This window comes from Staurois parvus, unplaced genomic scaffold (assembly GCF_062004578.1).
Source record: "Staurois parvus isolate SC_StPar_1 unplaced genomic scaffold, SC_StPar_1.0 ptg000014l, whole genome shotgun sequence".
NCBI classification, from domain to species: Eukaryota; Metazoa; Chordata; class Amphibia; order Anura; family Ranidae; genus Staurois; species Staurois parvus.
In genome coordinates this window covers 3,015,791-3,039,257 of record NW_028317810.1, presented here as the reverse complement: position 1 = coordinate 3,039,257, position 23,467 = coordinate 3,015,791, and the positions used below count along the sequence as shown (strand labels likewise).

General features: G+C 40.3%; 1 protein-coding gene across 1 annotated transcript in view; it reads left to right on the top strand.

Annotated features, from left to right (window-relative positions):
* The window catches only part of CUX2 (cut like homeobox 2), a 649,623-nt gene extending 632,182 nt beyond the window's left edge, over positions 1-17,441 (top strand). The window contains exons 19-22 of the mRNA XM_089676854.1: positions 3,242-3,523; positions 9,483-9,671; positions 13,489-13,762; positions 15,781-17,441. Coding sequence (XP_089532980.1) covers positions 3,242-3,523; positions 9,483-9,671; positions 13,489-13,762; positions 15,781-16,615 — 1,580 coding nt within the window. The 3' untranslated portion in view covers positions 16,616-17,441. The remainder of the gene's footprint in view (positions 1-3,241; positions 3,524-9,482; positions 9,672-13,488; positions 13,763-15,780) is intronic.
* Positions 17,442-23,467: the final 6,026 nt, after the last annotated feature.

The window sequence follows — 23,467 nt, the reverse complement described above, 5'->3', positions numbered from 1 at the left end:
TGCAGCGCTGTAATATAAGTACATAAAGCCAAATAAGTAAGCATAAAGTTCATAAATTCTTCATGAGCGTGAATGGATTGCAGAAAACTTGACGTAAAAATCTCCTCTATATCAAATAGGTGACTGGAACCGTATAGATAAAATGCGCACTCACCGACCGCGCATTAAATATGCGCATGTATATGACCATCTATCCAGGTAATCTGCCAGACACACGGACCTACGGATCATCCCTCCCAGGTGGATCATCAGCCTTGGGTGTAGTGGCATGCAGCAAGGTTTAGAGAGCACTCACAACCAGTGCATGAAGGTGGATGAGTTCCCTCTCCTGGATACAAGATGCACTAAGGAACCAGCTGCTGTAGATCTGAAACCCTCAGAGAGAGGGTCAAAAACAGAGAGGGAGTGCCAATGGTGTAGTAGGTTTGAGCAGATTTATTTGGTCACAAGCAAGAAGTAAAATAACAGCCAGGAATACATACAAAAAATCACACTGCCAGCACTTAAGTGGACAGGGGGATGAAATAAACTTGTACTGACCCGGCACAATAAGGAGCCGCCGGACCTCCTCGTGGTCACGGCGGTGCAGAAAGTCACACGTGCTGTTGGCTCCTCCTGAGGCCTTTCGTGCTACGGCACATCATCAGAGGGGGGACACCATCAGCAGTGTGACTAGAAAGCTTCTTCTTAAAAAACGGAGTTCACGCATGCGCACACGAAACCCCGCCATTTTCCCGAGGTGCGGGAAGAACTGCGCATGCGCGCCTTCACTAGCCGCCATTTTGCCGTGGATCGTAGACAACAGTCTGTGTACATACACAGCTGTTGAAAAAGATGCTAAATAATAGCAAGGCACGTATGGTCAGTGCCAATTTCCCAGGGGAAGGTGGAGTAGCATACTTAGACAGCAATGCTTGAATAAGCTGTAGGGGGGATCTATTAATTAAAAGGAGGGACACAGGAGGGGAAAGAGAGGAGGAAGAAGAATGAAGGGACACCCCGAAAAAGAGAAGAATTTGAAAGGTCAGGGTATCTTCAATCTTAGCAGTGCTCAATTAACTAATGAAGAACTTAATCTTCTTGATAAGGGGTTGAAATATACTCCCGCTACCCGACTGAACAAGTTCGGTACATATATAGATGTACATAAATTTATCAGGCAACTGTCGCTCAAAACATATTTCTTCAATAAACCTATTGCTGAGACTAAACCCTCTGCTAATATGGTTCACTCCAACCTGAAAAATGCATCAACCTTTAATCCCCCTCCACAATCTAATTCTTGCATTAATGTATTTAAAGAGAGGATCTTAAGGGACCTTGATATGATACCCACTAAACGGATGCATGATAACTCTGGTGACAGATTAGCGATTAAAACACTACTGGAAAAGAAAGACCTTGTAATTAGACCGGCAGATAAGGGAGGGGGAGTGGTTATTTGGAATAAGGTGATTATATGGAGGAGGTCAACAAACGTTTAAAGGAAGAATCCACCTATAGATTACTACCTAATGATCCACTGACAGGATATAAGAAATCACTTCTAGCTATCATCAAAAGAGGTTTTGAAAATGGGATCATTAATAAGAAAGAAAAGGCGTTTCTGTGTCCTACAGCGCCAAGGCTTCCTATACTATATATCCTCCCAAAAGTACACAAGGACCCAGTACATCCACCTGGGCGCCCTATAGTCAGTGGTATAGGGTCGTTATTGTCAAAAAGCGGAGAATATATAGACTTCCATTTGCAGCCATTGGTTACCAAAACGCCCTCATTTTTAAGTGACACCAAGCAGGTACTTAATGAGGTTAAAGCTCATTAAGTACCTGCTTGGTGTCACACATCACCCAGTATGTTCTTGGTCACAGTGGACCAGGGCTGTTTCTCAGGCTGAGACCCGATGGGTCTACGAATTAGACACTCTATACCCTCACGGTCATAATATAGAGGTCGATATCAATTGTTTTATAGCTAATAGCTAGGGGGTGTGTTCATTCATTTATTATATTTTACCGCACGTCATAGAATGCTAAATTACTATACAGATCTTGTAGCTATAGTATATAGTCTTTATTAGTCTGATGAGCATTTTATGTTATTTCTTATTATTTTATGATATTTCAAGACCTTATGACTATCATATCTTTTAATGTACACCGATTTGTGAGATTAGGGTCACTGGTTGTAATTGTTATATATGAAGATATGATTTTTAGAATTTCATGAGTCGATTATCTTATGCCGTGGATGATGTAACAGATGCTGTATACATCTCACTATGATAATATGCAGCATTCTTCCCTATTTGGAACATTAAGGGTAGAGCGCTCTCATCGGGAGCAGAATATTGATAAATCCCCTATGTGCCTTTAGAAAGAGTGGGGTATTGGTAGATCCCCCCCCCCAATCATATTTTAATATTGCTGTCATAAGCATCACCACTCTCCCTGGGAATGTGGCACTCGGTTCAGGTGCCTTGCTATCATTTAGCGCTTTTCCAGCATCTGTATATGCATACGGATTGCTGTTTAAGATCCACAGCAAAATGGCGGCTCGTGAAGGCGCATATGCGCAGTTCTTCCCGCTTTTTGGGAGAATGGCGGCAGGGTGTGCACATATGCATGAACGCTGTTTTATATGGACTTTTTTACATTGACTTGTATTTGTATATTGAGTTTTATATTTTTGCATCAACATTTCATTAGTATTTCTATATTAGAAAGTATTTAAGCACCTTATGCCATGGACGAAATAATAGATGCCATACACAACAAAGCCTTCTATTTGGAGGATAAAGGGTTAAGTGCTCCCGGTATACTCTTAGGGAACAGGGTAATAATATAATACCTAAGTGCTCTCAGCATGTTCAGAGGGAGCGGGGTATTAATAGATCCCCCCTACAGCTTATTCAAGCATTGCTGTCTAAGTATGCTACTCCACCTTCCCCTGAGAAATTGGCACTGACCATACGTGCCTTGCTATTATTTACCATCTTTTTCAACAGCTGTGTATGTACACAGACTGTTGTCTACGATCCACGGCAAAATGGCGGCTAGTGAAGGCGCGCATGCGCAGTTCTTCCCGCGCCTCGGGAAAATGGCGGGGAGCTAGCGCTTGCTCTCATTTCTTTCGTGTGCTTAAATATAACTATGGGATGGGCAAGAAGGCTAATAAAAGGTTTATACCAGTGCTATAGGTTTACAAGCACAGACAATCATAGTTTATTTTTCTTTTGAAGGCACAGCAAGCCCTTTGGAAATGCAGCCATCCCCATCTCCACCACCAAGCCCTTCAGATCAAGAAAGAAGTTCAGCTGAGCCTGTTATGCTGAGCCTTGAAAGCAGCAAAGAAAATCAGCAGCCAGAAAGCCGATCCACTTCTTCCTTGAGTGGCCGAACCTTCCCAGGTCCTCACCAGTTGGCAGCAGCTGGAATCCAGGAGATTGTGGCCATGTCTCCAGAGCTGGACACGTACTCCATTACAAAGAGGGTGAAGGAAGTGCTGACTGACAATAATTTAGGTAAATGTACAAACAATATTGTAATTTGTGTAAAACATGCGTTTGTTATCATTTCCCTTTACAATTTCTGAACAGTGCAAAACCTAGGGTTTCATATGAAGTTTGGTGATTTGGAGGGGTGGAGCTCCGATATTGCAAAACACTGCATGTATATGGACAACGCATTCCATGTACAGCAAACTCCCACAAATTGCAATTCTGTGGTTCATGGTGTACAGTATATATGCTATAAAACCCTCACGTGACACTAGTATATATGCTGTAAAACCCTCACGTGACACTAGTATATATGCTGTAAAACCCTCACGTGACACTAGTATATATGCTGTAAAACCCTCACGTGACACTAGTATATATGCTGTAAGACCCTCATGTGACACTAGTATATATGCTGTAAAACCCTCACGTGACACTAGTATATATGCTGTAAAACCCTCACGTGACACTAGTATATATGCTGTAAAACCCTCACGTGACACTAGTATATATGCTGTAAGACACTCATGTGACACTAGTATATATGCTGTAAGACCCTCATGTGACACTAGTATATATGCTGTAAGACCCTCATGTGACACTAGTATATATGCTGTAAGACCCTCATGTGACACTAGTATATATGCTGTAAAACCCTCACGTGACACTAGTATATATGCTGTAAAACCCTCATGTGACACTAGTATATATGCTGTAAAACCCTCACGTGACACTAGTATATATGCTGTAAAACCCTCACGTGACACTAGTATATATGCTGTTAAACCCTCACGTGACACTAGTATATATGCTGTAAGACCCTCACGTGACACTAGTATATATGCTGTAAAACCCTCATGTGACACTAGTATATATGCTGTAAGACCCTCACGTGACACTAGTATATATGCTGTAAGACCCTCACGTGACACTAGTATATATGCTGTAAGACCCTCACGTAACACTAGTCTATACATAAAGTTCCTTTTTCCATCTGGAGGAGACATTCATTTTACTTGAATGCAAAGCACCATGGTGACATACAATTTATTTAAATTTTCCACCAGCAATTTCTACTTGAAAATGTTTCACCTCCTTAGAACTTCATGGAATCAGTCACACAAGGTGTTTTTTTTACTTTCTGGTGAACAGTATATGAATATAAGAGATAATTTGTGTATTAATAGGCATAAGTGCTTGGTAATGTATCTGTACCTGAAATGAGAAATGAAGTAGCTCCAAATGTGGCTCTCTGTCCCTCCTCATTATTATATACAATATTACTTACCAGGACCAGTGGTCTGCGGACATCGCTTTATGAAGTATGTGTGAAGCGGTGCCTTCTACACTCATTGTGCAGTGCCGCATGTGCACCAGCTCCGACATAAAGATCTGCAAGCAGACCATATGATCCAAGGCAGGAGCCGGTACATGTGCAGTATTGTGTGCCCCAGAGAGTGAGAAAACATCCAAACTGGTCCATCTGCAATAATTTATATGACTCTTGAGAAGAATGAAGGGGGCATTTCCAGCAGTTCACTTTCATTTTCAGTAAGACTGCCACCTGGCTAGTATTTCAGTCTGGCCTGACTGTTAAACAGAGGACAGAGTGTGCTGGAAACAAATAATTCTCTAACAAGTCTGCCAATCATTTCCTTTACCCAGTACCCCTCTTTTAACCTGGCCATGTCACTTAAGAAGCTGAATGTTGGTTTCTCCTTCTTCTCAAAACTCAGATTTCTTAGTCTGACACTTTAGCCTTGTTTTCAGTGATTGCCTTTTGTGTCCCTTCTGGGTATATCGTGTCTATCAACATACCAAGAATTTCTGGTAATACAAGATTCACAGACACATAATGTGATAAGCCCCTCTTCCCTTGCTTTTGTTATTTTTGACCCTTGTTTGTGTGTTATTATTTTATTATTTCAAATAATTATCTAATTACAAAATCTTCTTCAATGAGTATATGAGTCCTCAGCCCCTGACTAGTTCCTGTCGTAAGTCTGCAGTTCTTGAGCAGCTTAAGGTCCTGTAGTAAGTCCGCAGACCCCGACCAACTCCTGTAGTAAGTCTGTGATATCTGACCAACTCCTATAGTAATCCTGCAGTCTCTGACCAGCTCCAAAAGGAATTCTGCAGCCTCTCTCCCCCTCCTGTTGTAAGTAATTGCACAGTGTTGACCAGTTCCTGTAGTAAATCTGCAATCTCTTACCAGCTCTTGTGGTAAGTCCTCAGTCCCTGACCAGCTCAGGTAGTATGTGTGCAGTCCCTGACCAGCTCCTGTAGCAAGTAATTTTGCAGGTTCTGATCAGCTCCTGTACAGGGGCGGACTGACCATTTGGAAACTCGGGCACTGCCCGAGGGCCCAGGGTCATTAAGGGGTCCCATGAGACTCCCCTGGTACCTTTTTCATAGGCTTTTTTGAGTTTGGGAAAGGACACAGGGGCCCCATGATCCCCTATTGCCCGGGGGCCCCATGAGTTGTCAGTCCGCCCCTGCTCCTGTAGTAAGTTTATAGTCTCTGAAGCCCACTGTTGGCTGATGTCACAGAGCCAGTCCAGGCTCTGAAAAGAACCGTGGACTGGCACCTGCTTCAATCTCTCAGCAATCCCCCGAGAGCCTGAGCTAGACCCTGTCCTCCCCTCCACAGCCCAGCACTCCAGTCAGCGCTGGGCGGGGGGTTCAGAGCAGAGAGAGACTGACAGTCCTGGCTCTCTGCTCAGAGTGGAGGGGGAGAACTGAGCGATTGCGGTTTTTGATAACTAAGTTCTCTGTGCAGATGTGGGACACATGCAGCATCGGATCGATACTGCATTCACCTAGGTGAGTATAACGTTTTTCTTTACAGCCTATACTTCTCTTTTAACAAGTCTGAAGTCAGTTGAAGCCAAAATTTAGAGTCCGATTTATAAAACAGTGGCATGGCCAGGGATGGGGGAGGGGCAGTCCTGTAATCAACCTTTTCCTTTATTCACATAGTTCTGTTTGTGATTACCTTAAGGTCCTGCATGCTCCACATTTCTGCCTGTTTTTTATAAGTAGGCTGAATAATGAAGTAATACTGCGGTGTCCAGCTGTTAATGATATTGGCTATAACTAGTACTCTTAGGGGGTTATTTACTAAAAACAAATAGACTGTGCACTTTGCAAGTGCAGTTGCACTCATTTTACCCAAAGCTTAGTAAATGTGGTGAAGCTCTGCTGATTTCCATCATTCAGTCATGTGCAAACAAAAATGCTGTGTTTTTATTTTCCTTGCACCTGATTGGGTATTCTTTACAAAGTGAAGCTTCACCACGCTTACTAAGTTTTGTAGAAAAGGAGTTCAACTGCACTTGCAAAGTGCCCAGTCTACTTGTCTTTAGTAAATCAATCCCTTAGTGCTTCGTGGCAATCAAGGATTATTGTCTACCTCACATCCAGTTTAGGTCACACTTCACCTTGGCCATTTTTTTTTAAGAAAAGTGCTTTCCGTTTAACTTGACACAAACACAGGTACTTGTCTTCAGAATTTACTAATCACCTGTGTAACTTTGGCAGTAAAAGCAAAACTCTGTCCGTATGTTAGCATGTTCATATCAGCTTCTCTTCCTTTATCTGTTAAAACAAGGTCCACAACTTTCTTCAGTAATATGAAGCATATTTTATGATTAGCATCTATGAATAATTAACAAATATAGACTACCATCTGTGATGACTGTCTAAGGTCTGCTGTGAGTGGAAACCAGGTAATGTTTCTATGGGTTTTGGGTTTGTGATGCACCAAGCTGTAACCTACAGAAATGCAATAAGAACATACAAACATAGTACATATAGTGTCTCCTATGTGAATACTCCTGCAGCTGTTGCCTTTCTGATCAAAAGGGTTTTTTGTTGTTTAATTTTGAATACGGTGGGGACAGGATAGACCTGTCAGGTTTTTATTGCTGTTTGGTCACATTTAGGGAAATTCCCAATCACTTTCTGTCCTGGCAGCCAGTTTAAGGATAACTTTACCTTAGTGAAGTTGTCCTAAAAATAGGACAGAGTGTAGCTGACATAGCTAAATACACACCATCATCCACTCTCTTCAATTCTTGACTGTGCGGAGCTTCTCAGCTCTGAACACCCTTTACATCTAAAATATCTCAGCTGGTCCTCTACCTAATGTGTACACATAGCCCAAACCACTGCATTCCTATGGATGGTCCTTTCTCATGGAGGCCACCAAGCATCCAGCAGAGAATGAACCATCCGACGGAATAAATAGGCTTGTGGTGCATGAGCGGATGTTTTGCATTCATAAGCTGTTGGGCTGAAGGCCAGGCTGCATACTAAAGAACATGGGAGCAGGGATGAAGGTATTTAACTAAGCCAGTTATACTCAGGGGGATGGGGGTTTTATTAAAAATTGAAGTTGTGCTTTTAAACTCCAGATCCATTTTCACATTTCAGGCCAAGGGTCTACTAATTGTGCATTAACTTTGTTATTACTTATAATGCAGAATTTCTTTTGGTGGTATTATCTTCCAATAGGTATTTGATTTTTTTATATATATTTTAAAGGCAAAATACATAAAATAAGATGTAAAATATACTATTTTAGCAGTTTGACCAATGATAATTTTTTTTTAAAAACTGTTGACACAGTTGATTTGTGGTAACACGCATTACTGTACCTCACTGCATTGCATATTGCATGCATAGGTGTAGTGTGGTGCCATTCATTCTGTCCTCAGAATGGTGCGATCACAATGGAGTGAATGGGCCCTCAGTGTCACTATAAATACAAGGTGCTATTTTTTTCTGCCATATTTGTGTGGCAAAGCTATTTACAGATAAAGGCATCTTAAAATTTTGCATAGGTATTTTAGCACCAGTGCTCCAAAAATGAACAAATACATTGAACAAAAACACAATGTTTATAAATTTAGATAACAGAGAAAACAGTAGCTAAAGAGAGCAGGGAGAGAAATACTTCACAGAATAAAGGTACAAAGATACAAAGAACTTTGCAAAGATAGGCATTTATTAAAAAAAAAAAACACTTTTGTATTTTCAGGTTGCTTCAGCTATTTTTGTATATAGAAAAACAGAGGCATTATAATTAGCTGCTTTTGACCAATGCAGATAACTACAATTTAAATAGTTTTGCTAACATTTTGACAAGCAGTGAGGCTGTCACATCTGCTACACAGATTGGGACAACTGGCCGTAGTTTCTGCCAACTAAACCACTGGGCATGTGCCTGGCAGAGCAGAACTCTAGGGCATAGAAGATGCAGCCGAGGCCAGTTTCAAACAGAGCTGTGAAGGGACACCTGTGCAAGGTTACTTTTTGGCTCTCCATTTAAATACTTGACAAGTAAAATGACTTGTTGTGTATTGAATGACAGCTTGATAAAAGTGAGCAGTGTCCATGTTTTTGTGACAGAAGGTGGAGTCACACCATCCATTTCCCCACGTCTAGTAAAAATGGACCCCAGAGTCACGGTGAGCACTTGTATAGCTGCACAGTGTCCACAAAAGGTATGTACACACCTGGTCCTTAACTGGTTAACTTATCGATGTTTACATCACATAGCACATATGAATCGGGTGGCACACATCTTAACAAACACTTTCAGATTGGATGAACTATCCTGTTGAGATGGTACTAGAGAAGAAGGGACAGCAGGACAGTACAGGCAACAGGCTGTCAGATCTGCTTTTCACAGGGAGAACCAATAGCAGTTGAAACAGGTTTCCTCGGTTTTTTCTTTAGAGATTGGTTGGGAGGGGTTTTGGCCAGGGCCCATAGATATAATAATGTCACCTAATCTGACCAAAAGAATTGAATGATGGTGACAGTGACTGCCAGTTATTGCTGGAGCTGTGCAAGCTTACCTGGCATTGTTCTGAAACAACATGCTTTTTAATGTAATATTTATATATACAATACCTAGGTTGCCATTATTTATCTGAGAATCTCCTGTAAGAGTAATATATTGTTTCATCTTTTAAAGGTCAGAGGTTGTTTGGAGAAAGCATCTTGGGGTTGACTCAGGGTTCTGTATCAGACCTGCTGTCCAGGCCCAAACCATGGCATAAGCTCAGTCTGAAAGGCAGGGAGCCATTCGTCCGCATGCAACTCTGGCTGAGTGATCCACACAACATTGAAAAACTCAGAGACATGAAGAAAATGGAGAAGAAGGGTGAGTTTTAGATGAAAGTACATTAGTGTTATCTCTGTAAATCTTTATAAGCTGCATAACACAAAATGTCAGGTCACTGATGAATTTATCTGTTATATGTTTTTCACTGTTGGTTGATCTCAAAGGTGTCCATTAGGAACTCTTACCTTGTGTATACGTATCTATTAGCAGCTCTCATAAAAGTATCCTTTAACAGATATGGGAAAAAAAACATCTTGTTCTATGCAAGAGGAAGTCTAGAGTGCATGGAAAATGCTTGTCATTTGGAAAATTACTAATATGACATTAAGGTCATTTGCAGATTTCTGGATTTCAAATTGGATGCTTTGATGCAGGACTGTGAATTAACACTTTAATAGTTAATATTGTTGTTTAGTGCCTGGTTTTCCCCTTATAGACAAACGGATATAACCAAATAAACGCTGAAGATATAAATGTGCACACTTCCTTTTGCACCAAATAGTTTTTCATTGTACAATGGATACATAAAAAGCTTGTCCTAATTATAGAAATATACACATGGCACATCTAGTTTACATGTTTGACTTGAATAATCTGTCCTACAATACCACAAATTTGTTGTTACATTACATAGGAATTTCTGGTAAATGTGAAATCATACAGTGAACAGTTAATGCTATTCAGGAATCATCACAACTGCGTTGGAGCCAAAATGACTACTCCATATTTTATCTTAAATTATAACAAAGGTATAACAAAGATGGATTGGAACCCATTTCAAGTTTTTATTGTTGTACCCCTGTTAGGGAGATTCACCCTCTCTATTTGTCTTGTTTACTATAATCATCACAAGTGAACATAAAAGAAAATCCCATATTTTGGGTTGACACCAGAACAGCGATTTCTTCTCACTTCCTGTTTAGACTATGGGATAGGAAGTGAAGGGAAATCTCCCCAATGAAAGTCTTCTCAGATGCTCCAGGATCCATGAATCCAAGGAAGCTTAAGCATGCCACTAATGACTCTTCTTAGTAGTGCCAAGAAATTGCCCCACATTTCCTCAGTGGCCAATGTAATTTTTGTAAGACCTTATGAGATTGTATGTTTGTTCTGGATACAATCTTTTAGATTTACAAAGCATTATTAGATTTTTACAATCAAATTCATGTAGTTCACACTCTGCTGTGATGCTCTGTTTTATATATATATTCTTTATTTAATTATTAAATGGACTGCAAAACATATAGGGAATATTCCTGTAAAGTCATACATTTAACCATCTTTGAATTTTAAAATTTCATAGTAAATAGAAAAATGGTACATGCCATTACTAGTGGCACATCCATAGTCAAGTCAACAATGATGCCAGAGGTTGGGGATAGATAGGCTTCACTTGGATAGGAGGAGGTAAGGAGAAAGAAGGAGTGTGGAAAGGGATGGAGAAACGGATGGGAAGAGGTAAGACAGAATATGAAGCAGAGTACTTGGAGTAGGGGAGCTATGGGAGGCTGGGTAAAAGGGTTAGGAGAAAATCAATCACCACTAACCAAAAACAAAATGGTGGAGGCAGACTCACCATCTAGTGAGAGAGAGGATATGATGCAGAAGAGGGATTTGCCTCCTGTCTAGCCAGTGGAGCAATAAAGGGGCAGGCATGTTGACCCCCTAAAGCAATTTTGCTCCCCATGTCTCCTGTTGTTGAAGGCAACATGGTTGAGGTAGTGCTTTAGTAAAGCCAGGTGGCCCAGATGCAATAACATTTATCATATTGGTCTTTGCATGTTGCCACCTAGTGTTCAGTCTCCATATTATCTGGAACCTTTCTGATCCATCTCTTCTGCACGGCACCTTAGTCTGCTTTCAGAAGAGAGGGATTAGGCATTTGACTGCATTCAAAAAGTGTGGTAAGGCACTTTTTGTAGTGTTTAGTGGACATGGGGGGGGGGGGGGGTGTAGTTAAAAAGAGACCTGGGACATCTGGGAAATATATATCCAAGATTCATATAATTTGTGATCTGACATATCCAGTGGCTTAAAGTGCCATGACTAAATAAACATGAGCCTACTTACTGTATACACAGCATACATTTGTTACAGTACTTGTACCTACACTGTCAGGAGTGCAAAATGTGCAAAGTGCAAGGCTCAGGAATGGGTAACCCCCAGGCCACTACAGGAATACAACCAAAAATTACCCCCTCCTGCCAGTACAATTACCCCTCCTCCCCAAGCCTCTCTCTCACACAGTACAGATCTCAACAAACAGCCGCAATCTTCTGCCAGTACAGATCTTCCCCCAAAGCCATGAATCCCCTCTTCCAGCCCACCACCTCAGTACAGACACTCCTCCCATAGTAACCCCTCAGTACAGACCCTGCCTACCTAGTATAGAGATCTTCTCCCAGCCACAGAGAGAGATCTCTTGGGCAACACAGGCCATGCATTTCTCCATGGGCATCCAGAGCTTTTCTTGAATATGGTGGTGCCAATTAAAGATCTTTCAGATTGCTATGGCCTTATAGTGTAGGTAAATAGCAGGGAGCCGCAGGCATCAATTACTCTAGGGGGTTGATTTACTAAAGACAAATATACTGTTCACGTTACAGGAGCTTTGTGAATGAGGTGAAGCTGCTGACTTCAATCATTACATTTTTTTTTTCCATGCTGCGGGGTTAACTGCTCGTTTTGTCCAGGTGTGCACAGAATGGCTATACTTACCTAATCCATCGATCCTCCCAAAAACAGTGGTTCCCCACGTCTAGCAGTAGACTGTTCCTGCCATTCTCACATCTAGAGCTGGTCTATGGACGTGATGATGTCAGGTACCGCTAGCGTGCGGGGGGGCAGGAGCAGCAGGGACCAGTCTAGCACTCGGAGGATTGGCGGTTAAGAAGGTAAGTATATCTCTGCTCTCCCCACCCCTAGAAATAAACAAGCAGTTAACCCATACATTGTGAGCACAGCTCCACTGCATGGGAGAAAGAAAATCCTGGAATTCTTCTTTACATCAAGTGCAGGCTTTTTTTTGCATTTTCCTTGTACTTTGGCATGCTATACAAAGTGGGAATACACCTAATTCACTAAGCATCAGGGAAAATTTCCTTGCAAAGGGAGTAGCCGCTGCCTGTTTGCCTTTAGTAAATCAACCCCTAGGTCTGGAAAGCATGTTTAAAGATAACTTTAATGCTCATTTTGAAAATAAACAACATAATGTGACGTAAATGTAATATGTAAAGAGCTGGACCAAGCTAAAAATAAATAAATAAAATCAAAAGAACTCAACTTTCAAGGTCAATTCACACATAGACGGTCAACTGCCACATGTTAAACTGCAGCAGTTTACTGTATGACAGCTGTTCATTCTGGCTGCTGCTTCGAACAAACTTTATATGAAGCACACAAAAGTGACACTTCATTCATGTCACTATACAGCAGCGCTGTGCGTTGGGCTGCTGTACAGTGATATGCAATCCTTTCCAGTTCTAGGTGACAAAAAGCAGCATGTCTGCATTTTCTTGCAGATCACTACAGCACAGCTCCTGACTGCATTTCAGTGTGAGTAGCGCACACAGAAAACGATTGTTTTCTGTGTGTCCTAGCGATGACTGGTGTTTTTCCAGTGTGGAAAAATACCAGTCAATGCACTAGTGTGAAAAGTTCATTTAAAAATGGTGTAAAAACAAAATCAATCCAACAGGGTATCAGTATGCTGACAACAGACTTTTGTTTTCTGTGGGCTAATGAATTTTCTTCGCTGGCCATTAGTTAGTGATTGCTAAACCACTGTTTTGTTTTTTTGTAAAGGAAACCCAATATACTGATCTAACAAAATAATACAAGTGTGTTTTATGTTTAGCATATCTTAAACGGCGCTATGGACTGATAAGTGCCGGCTCAGACAGTGAATCGTCGACTGCTAGAACAGAGTGTGTGAGCCCCAATCTCCAGGCACAGGACTACAACCTCATCCAGCTAAAGAAACCAAGAGTGGTGCTGGCAACAGAAGAAAAGGAAGCCTTGAAAAAGGCCTATCAGATGGAACCATATCCTTCCCAACAGACCATTGAACTGTTGTCATACCAACTGAACCTCAAGACAAACACTGTCATTAACTGGTTTCATAACTACAGGTAACATAATAAAGAATAATATTCCCCTATTGAAACACTGAAGATCTCATAACACTACGGGGTTTATTTACTAAAGCTGGCTCACTTAGAATCTCATGCACTTCTGCATGGAAACCAATCAGCTTCCAGGTTTTATTGCTAAAGCTTAATTGAACAAGCCAAGGTTAGAAGCTGATTGGCTGCCATGCACAGGGGCATGAGATTCTGAGTGAACCAGCTTTAGTAAATCTCCTCCTACATGTCATTACATTGTTTTAAAATCCTGTGTGTGTGTGTTACGGTTATTTGAAAAGTTGGCTTGGATTTTAGGTCTTGGAGCGGCTGCATGGGTTGCATGTTCTACTTTCATCTAACTTCTCCTGTTGTCTACCTTTAGAGTTCTTCTGCTGTCTGGCAGCTTCAGGCTGTGTCTGACTTTGGTTGACAGTTCTCTTGAGATGTTCCAACTCACAACAGTGTTTAATAGATCATTTAAATTAGATTATTTTTTTACCTGCTTTGAATTAAAAACAGATAATAGCCTCTTTCTATATTATTAGGAAATTTGGCTGTTCCTAATTTGAAAACTGTTCTTTCAAAATCACCCAAAGCTAAATTACTATTAAAGGATACGTTCACCTTTTAAAATAACCAGGTTAAAAAAATGTGCAATTATAATTTTTTTTACTTAGAGGCTAGAAAGCATTGCAATCGCGATCAGCAGATTGCGGGTGCCATGCAGGACTCCCGCAGACTTGTCAGTGTATCTGGGTGCTTGGACCTTGCACAGGCAGGTAGATACACACTGACAGGAAGAGACAATGAACTACCACAGCGTTCAACGGCTTCGTGGTAGTTCACCGAGAACTACAAGCTGACAGCCACAAAGGCTGTCGGTACTTGTAGTTTCACAAATGATGCGGCCAGGTGGGTGGAGCCCCGTGCAGCTGCCTCTTTTTTTTTTTTAATAGTGAGAGATAGCAGGGAGAGAAGATCCCCAACTAGATGCGGGCAGCGACTTCAAGAAATGGGTGGAACATGTAACATGTTGTTTATTTATTTTATTTATTTCAGGTACGTATATAGCACCGTCAATTATCCTTTAAAAATCCTTCGAAATATGTATGAAGAAAGCCTTGCAGTGTCACATCACATCTCCCAATACAATATTTCGGCACAACAGAATGTTATGGGCCAGATCCCTTTTTATAAGTTAACTTAAATATTATAAATAATGTTAATGATTAAAGTGAATTTAGAGAATGAGCACACTTCTAGTTTGCTGCCTATGTGAGAATATTTAAAGAGAATAGACATGCTAGAGCTGCGACAGGTCTATAGCTCTCCACATTCATTTATATAGTTGATGAACATAATATTTTTCCATGTTGCATCCTTATAATACTTAGTGACTTGTAGAGCATTTTGTATCCATAGTGCTGTAATTATTTTGCACTATTTTATCATTATGTGCAAGCTCCACTAATAAACAAAAACAATTAACCGTATATGTATAAATATGAGCTAATTCATCATTTCATAGTCACCAATAACTAGGAGCTTTTCTTCATATATAATTCTCCAAGCTGCTTCGTGCTTGATAGTTATACATTCCCCTTGGCAGTAGGCTTAGGAAAAAATTGTGTCCCTCTATGAATTTACCTCCTGTAAATAGGAAAGTTAATTGCTCATTGATATATTAGAGCCCCCCACGACAGCAGTTTCACACGAAAAAAGGGTGGCAAGACCTTGGTTTTGGTAATTGGTTTTAGAAATGTTCTTACATTCCAGAATTCCCTGTAGGTACAACCTACAGTGGATTTTTGAGTGTCTGAATTGCTTGACTCATCTCATGATAACAGATATAAGAGTATACTCTAATTTAAATATCCTGTGTAAATATTTTTTTGTATGTGGTACTTTATTACTGTCCATTTATTTTTGTCTGTTTTCCACATCGTACAGTCGGTTATATGTTGCTATATTTGTCAGTACAACAGCATATAATAACTAGAACTGATATGTGTATGGATTTGTAGGTCTCGAATGCGCAGGGAGATTCTGGTGGAAGGTCAGCAGGACAATGACACCGATCAAGAACCAAGCAGTTGTGATAGCTTCACATCAGCAGCTGCCCCACATAGAGACCTGACTGCTCATAGTCCGGATTCTGAAACAGGAGACCAGAAACCAGTAATAAGTGATCTGAAACATTTGCTGAACAGTAACTGCTACCCTAAAGAGATGAAAAGTACTGTGAACATTAAAAATGAGAACACAGAGGAAGAAGATGATTATGATTCTTCCAATCATTGTGAGTCTTGTGGCTCTGGAACAGCATCGGGAAAGTGTTGTGAATCTGAGCCATCCAGAGCACTTAGAGAAAAGCAGCTGATGTCCCCTCATTGTGATGGTGCCCAGAGACTAAACTATTTACGAAAGGGCAGTTCGGTGCATGAGAACTCCCATCAACCCACAACTCATGACTGTGCTTCTGTGCTTTCCCATAAAGATAGCATGGTAACAGACCGACCACAAGCTGACCCCATCAGTTTCAAATCCACAGTAGAATCTTCCCGATGCAGCTTGGAGGTTTCTCTAAACTCACCATCAGCAGCTTCGTCCCCAGGCCTCATGATGTCCGTCTCTCCTGTACCTTCATGTTCAGCTCCCATTTCTCCATCCTTGCCTAACAGCATGCCTATTAAGGCTCATTCTTCCAGCCCGACTTGCGATATTGCCCCATTACATCCGTCCACAAAGCATAGCCCCAACAACCAGAAGAGGAATGAAAAAATGGCAAATCTTAATAATATTATCCATAGGCTTGAAAGAGCTGCAAATAAGGAAGAGACTCTGGAATGGGAGTTTTAAACATACATTTCTGTAAAGAAAAAAAACTGCACTCTTTCTATCAATCTCTGTGAATCCACATTATGGAGCAGAGCTGTTGCAGAGAACCAATATTGAATATTTTCTATATATTTTGCTTTGTCGGGTAGACAATTATAACAAAGGGAGACTGGAATTCAAGAAAAAAATAGTGAAAAACATAACTTAATTTTCATTGTTAAAAAAATCGACTCTTTTAGGAAAAAATATTTATAAACATTTTAGATATTTTATTAAATATTTGGAATTTATTAACACCCTCAGCTGCTTTGATAAAGAGATTGAAGTTAATTCACAGAGATGTACCCGTAATTACAATGAAGTCCTGTAGCTTGCCACTGGATGAGATTAGGACAGTTGTTTAAAGCCATCACAAAGCACTAGAAGGCTGACCAAATGAGAAGCTGCTTTGGTTTCTTCAGCTGTCTACAAGACAGTGGTGATTCCTACCCTCTGAAGAGACAGACATAGTCTGTAAGACTCTAAACTGAATGTGTATTGCATTGAAATGTATGTAGATGAGATGGTCCACTTTAAAAAGTATTGTGACATACGACTCAAAGTAGCTGTGATTGTTGTAGAACAGAAATTAGGAATATGAACACCCACTCTTACCACTGTATCATTTTCATTTATGTATGGGAAAGGTTCAAGATCCACGAGTTTGTACAAGAAAAGCAATGCTGTGTATCACCATGCAAAAGTGTATGAGTACATATTTATTTACGTGTGTTTTTTGAGGGATTTTGTCACTTTTATATTCTGCTATTCATAAATGAGCCAGGAATACCTGGGTACATTTAAAACATTTTAAGTAATTTTCATTCCGAGAACTGCAGTCCTCCTAGACTGAACATCACTGAAAGCTCCACATTTCACACCTTCCATTTCCTTTGATTACATGAGAAAGCCACAAAGTTGTTCCCTGCATTATTAGGGAAGGTAAGTGAAGTCTGAAAGCATTCCCAACAAAGGACTCAAGGGGAAAAAGTGTAATTTAACAGATTATAAACAATTATGAAATAACTTTGTGAGTTCTTTGGATTCGCAGTCATAAATTACTGCAGAGTCAGTAATATAGGGGTTTTCTTAGCTTCATAGGAAACAGCCCTCATGTAGGAAGGGGTAGTTTATTGCCTCAAATATTGCATCTGACTGGTTATTGACAGTACAGACCAGGGGCGGACTGACAACTCATGGGGCCCCTGGGCAATAGGGGATCATGGGGCCCCTGTGTCCTTGCCCAAACTCAAAAAAGCCTATGAAAAAGGTACCAGGGGCATCTCATGGGGCCCCCTACTGACCCCGGGCCCTCGGGCAGTGCCCGGGTTTCCAAATGGTCAGTCCGCCCCTGGTACAGACACTTTTTTCAAACATTTAAAAAGACCCTGTTGCCAGATCATTCATTTCACCTGACCATTATATGTGCACATAACGTATTTTATGCATATTATTTGTCTGTACAAGCCTCCCTAGTGTACAAAGTATACTAGTATTTGCCCTTCACTGCTCCCCCAGTAGCTACATGAAAGGTTATGTAAGGAAGGGCAAAGGAGCTAGGCCAGCACAGAGAGTATTCAGACACTCCTAGAAGAGAAGAGGGCTTTGTTTCCTTCTGTGTTTACAGTCATGCCTGTCATATTTACAGGCTTCATTATTGCTTATTTCTTTGAACAGGACACATTTTGTGCTATATTTTTCTCTTATTTCCAGATACCCAGACTATCACTGGTACACTTTAAGCTACTTGTTGTACTTGATGAGGAGATGATGTATGGGCCAGTGAAATCCTCTAGTTCCCAAAGTATTGAATATCATGCATTTTATTGTAATTCACATGCGGTTCTGTGAAGTGAGATTTCAGCCCATTCATTTTGAATGAGCTGAAATCACACCGAACCAAAAGTAGTGCATGCGCTACTGTTTAAAACATACTGCAACCAGATTGCATTATATAGAAGTACTATGTAATCCGGTGCAGGCAAACGCACTGTGGTTGCCACCTGTGTTTAGGGTGCTGCTAACTTTTTATTGCCACCCATTGCAGATTGGAAATGTAATGCGTTTTGCATGTGGTTTGAATTGCACAGGACTGCACAGCTCGTTGCTGTGTGATTCAGATGTGGGCATGGTGTGAGCCGACCCTAAAACAAGACTCCAGCCAAAAATAAATAGCCCATTAATGTGGTATTAAACCTAAAAGCAAATATTTATTATATTGCAGTTTGCCAATCCTTAGATGTGGTGGCTGCATCAGTTTTATTTTTAGGCTTTTTATCCTTTATTTTAACCTAGTGATCTTGCCAGTAATGCCCCGAACACACTATAAGAATATTGTACGAAAATTTTCGTACGAGGACTGATCGTCCAATAATCGGATCGTTAGTACACAGCTTTCGAGAGCCGATCACGACAATTTGTGCAAGGGAAAAGCGCAAACATTTTTCTTGTACGATACCAGATCGTACAATTTTCGCTTAATCAGTACAGTAGTCGTCCGTAAATACAATACAAATACAATGCAATACATGACATCACTTTTGAAATTCTTTTCTTTCATAGGAGAATTTTCGTATCTTTAATAACCTTTTCACTGTCGATGTGAGACTAGCAGGCGAAAAAAAACGGCCAATCGTTTGTCCGATATTCTCATAGTGTGTACGGGGTTTAAGTCTGCTGTTTTTCAAAAGAACCAGCTATCTTGCAGATGTAGCAATTACAGGGATGAAACAAACCATTTCCAACAAAGGTGCTTACAAGGATAAGATTTTATTTATTTATGTAAAACCTTTTTTCCAAAAGGAAAAAAGAAGTTTGCTGTAACTGTTTATAAAGTGTTAAGTCGGCCATACATGGATCGAATTTCAGTCCATGTATGGGCACCCTGGTTGTACTGAAGTTGATCCATCTACCGATCTACTTTTGTATGAGCCTGTTAGGTTTTCCCGATCAATCAGTTCCACTGGCTATAGCCAGCAGAATTGATCACTGTATTCTGATGGTGGGGAAGGCTCCCAGCCTTCAGAACACAATAGCACAGTGGGAATGATTCCCCCATCCACCTCAAATATGTGGATGGAGGAATTGAATAATTTTTTAATATTTTTTTTTTTTAACCCGCTGGTTGAATGAATAAATGATGAATTTTTGAGTCCCCTTTTTAGGAGTTTTGCCAAAATATGTTAGTGTATTCAAATCTGCTATTACTCCCTCTCCCAGACAAAGCTGCTGCCCAAAGGTGCCCCCTGTGCTCATTCATCCAGAGTGGGGACTCTGAAAACAGAGGGGAAAAAAAGCCTAAAAATAGAAAATGAATGCAGCCACCACATCTAAGGACTGCTAACTCTTACATTTTAGGGTTTTGGGTTTGATAGCGCTTTAAGCTTTTGCTGCCATATCCAGTCCAGAGATTGTCCCCTCCCCTGCCACTAGATGTCCTCAATCTAATGGCCAGCACCATCCAACCCACTTCATCAGAACCCAAACAATCCTGGACCCTCCCCAGACTGTGATTGGACAGTGAATGGAGCAGCAAAGTGATGAGCTCATATTTTTTTCACTCTGCTTTCTTTTCCTGTCAGCTTGCTTCTTGTCAGCACATGACATAATTGGTTCCTTGTACTGCCATTTCCTATCACACTCCAGTCCTGCTGTACAGGGACTGCAAAAGGCTGACACCAGGAAAATTTCAGGTACTTACACTGCTTACATTTAAACCTACATTTGATGACTTATTAATGATTACAGAGCTGCATTAATGTGTGTTTTTTTAACTGGCCAGAATCCTGGAGTTCTGCTTTATTGCTGTATTAAATAATACCAATCCAGCTCCTGTTTTCAAATAGATCTTCTCATTAATTATGCTATTTAAGAAAGAAAAATAATGAAGGCGGATTTCAGGGTATATTAAACTGGGTCACATACTTGATATTTTTCAATACTTGCCATATACATATAGCATTTATTTTGTATGTGTATGTTTTATTTGCGGTGTGTGTGGAGAGTGGAGGTGCTATATACATATAGCATTTATTTTGTATGTGCGCAGGTTTTTTGTTGGGGGGGGGGGGTACCTGTATGTAAATGCATTGCTTGCAGTTGGCATACATGTCATTTGAGTCTCTTCTATATATTCATACGTGTAGAATGACAGAGTAGATGGCTTAGCCTGTTCTCCCATTTTGTTTCGTTAATACTGAACAAGGTCTAAATACAGACGTTACTTTTAATGATTTTGCTATACAGTCTTAGCCCCGGTTCACATATATGCGGCTGTGCGGGCCGCGTTTTGTGCGGGCAAGAGAGACCATTCATTTGAATGGACTTCTGTGCCCTGTGACACGCAGGGAAAAAAATCCCTGCACTTCTTCCGAAAACGCAGCCCACACGGGAACCTCGGTTCCCAGTACGGTTGCGTTTTCCAGTGCGGGCAGCGTGCCATTGGAATTAATGGCATCTGCCCGCGGGTTCGCATTTCTCTGTGTGGGTGGTGCAGCTGCACTGATTTTCATACGGATCCTCAGCGGCACCACCCGCACAGATGTGAACCTAGTCTTACTGTTCATCTAATGTGCATGTGATTATCAGCTTCTTGCAGTCAGTATTATCCATGGACCAGAGCTATGATATCCAGAAATATGTAAGACAGGCCACAGATGGTGCAAATTTCTTTCCTGCAACCACTGCAGGAAAGAAATGCGCACAATTCCCCCAACACAGATAGGAATCCCTCTTGCCAAGCAATTGTCTTCTCCCAGCAGGAGGGCGATGCTGTCCCCGCCAGGAGAAAACAGTGATTATTGAGAGCAGCTATAGCAGTCTTAGCCCCGGTTCACAAGTGAATCCGGCAGGCTGGATGTACCCAAGTTGATCGATCGATCAGCTTGGCACATTTATCCTGCCCACACACATTTCAAATTTCTGTTGGTTCCTGCTGAACCGGCCGAGATTCTGTCTATGGCCTTTCATAGCACAGACTAAAAATAGTTATTAACATCTCCTATGTAATTCAAATGGGCAAAAAATAACATTGATGTTTACCGAGCACATAATGAATGTGCCGGTTGTATCAACTAGAATGTTCTTATTGGTTAAATAACAAGCTTTATCACTGGATAGCTAAAATCAGTGAGGCCCCAATACAAAATTGAATCCAGGGTCCTACAACAAGAAATGTCTACTACAGATTCCTCATGTATTTTGGTTGCAAAAAAACTGAAACAAAGAAAACTGATGTTCAAGTGAAACAGCTACCCACAGCAGGCAATAACTGTGTATGAAAATTCAAACCTAATTGGTTACAGCATACCTGCCAATCTTCTTAGGTCAGAAATTGGTAAAATAACTAGGAAAAGGGCACAGCCTTGCCACACACACAGACATGCAAAACAAAAAGTATGTTCAATACCATGGTTGAGTAAACGAAATGGTACTTTTAACTTATATTCATGTTTGAAAATACTCCTACAATCATTTAGATAAAAATAAATGAGACGTGTTGCACTCACCTCCTCACATAATCAGTGTCAAAATAATATAAATAATGTAAACGTGTAAACAAACATCATTAATTATTCAATAAATATAAAGTGAGATCAAAAAATGCATATAAGCACACAAAGTGTACTAAAAACAGAAAAAAAAATCTTCAATCTGTTCAAAAGTGAATATTCAGTTCCAAACTCCATTGTTCCACCATCTAAAGCACACTAGTAGCTTACTAGAAATTCAGACTACAAATAATAGGAGGTCTGATAATGCCCAAGAACTCAGGACTGATGTAGTGATGTAAGGTAATGTCTTGCCATCTCAGAGAACTAAGGCTTGTGGGCAGCAAACATAAGCTATTGAGCAAAGGAACCCCATAGTGTAAAAAGTTGAATATGTCAATAATTGGTAAAAGTAAGGTACTCAAGTAGACGTATGTAAAAAACAATGCATAAATGTACAATACCACCACCGTTCAATTGGGCATACATGATGACGTCACAATTAGGCTCTGTTTGATGCATTTCGTCACAACTGACATCATCAAGGAGCACCCTTTTATGTTCTCACTTTATATTTATTGAATATTTAATGATATTTGTTTACACTTTTACATTATTGATATTATTTTGACACCAATTATTCACTTTGTAAGGTTTTACCCCCTTCATGACCAGGCCATTTGTGCTATCTAGCACTGTGCTACTTTAACTGGCAATTGCGTAGTCATGCAATGGTGTACCCAAACAAAATTTATATCCATTTTTTTACAAAAATAGAGCTTTCCTTTGGTGGTATTTGATCACCACTGGGTCTCTCATTTTTTGTGATATAAATGAAAAAATACCTAAAGTTTAAAAAAAAAAAATATATATATATATATATATTTTTTTTTTTTACTTTCTGCTATTAAACATATCCAATAAAAAAAATTTCAAAATCAAATTTCTTCATACATTTAGGTCAAAATGTATTCTGCTACATGTCTTTGGTAAACAAAATCCCAATAAGTGTATATTGATTGGTTTGTGTGGAGGTTATAGAGTCTACAAACTATGGTATTTAAATAGGTAATTTGTTTTTAATAATACTAATGGCGGTGACTTATAATGGGACATTGCTAGTGCGGTGGGCAATCTGTGCTGGTTTGTAGGAGCATTAGCATTTTACTAATGTTTATACACTCCATAAAGAAAAAAAACCTGTTAGGAGCGTCTTAGTAGCGTTTAGAAGCATTTAGGAGTGTGCAGCATTTATTTTCTGCTGGGGAAATGCTCCCAAAAACTACAAAAACATTTTTTTTCTGCTCCTAAACACTGAAGCTTGAAAAGTGCTTTTAGCATAAAA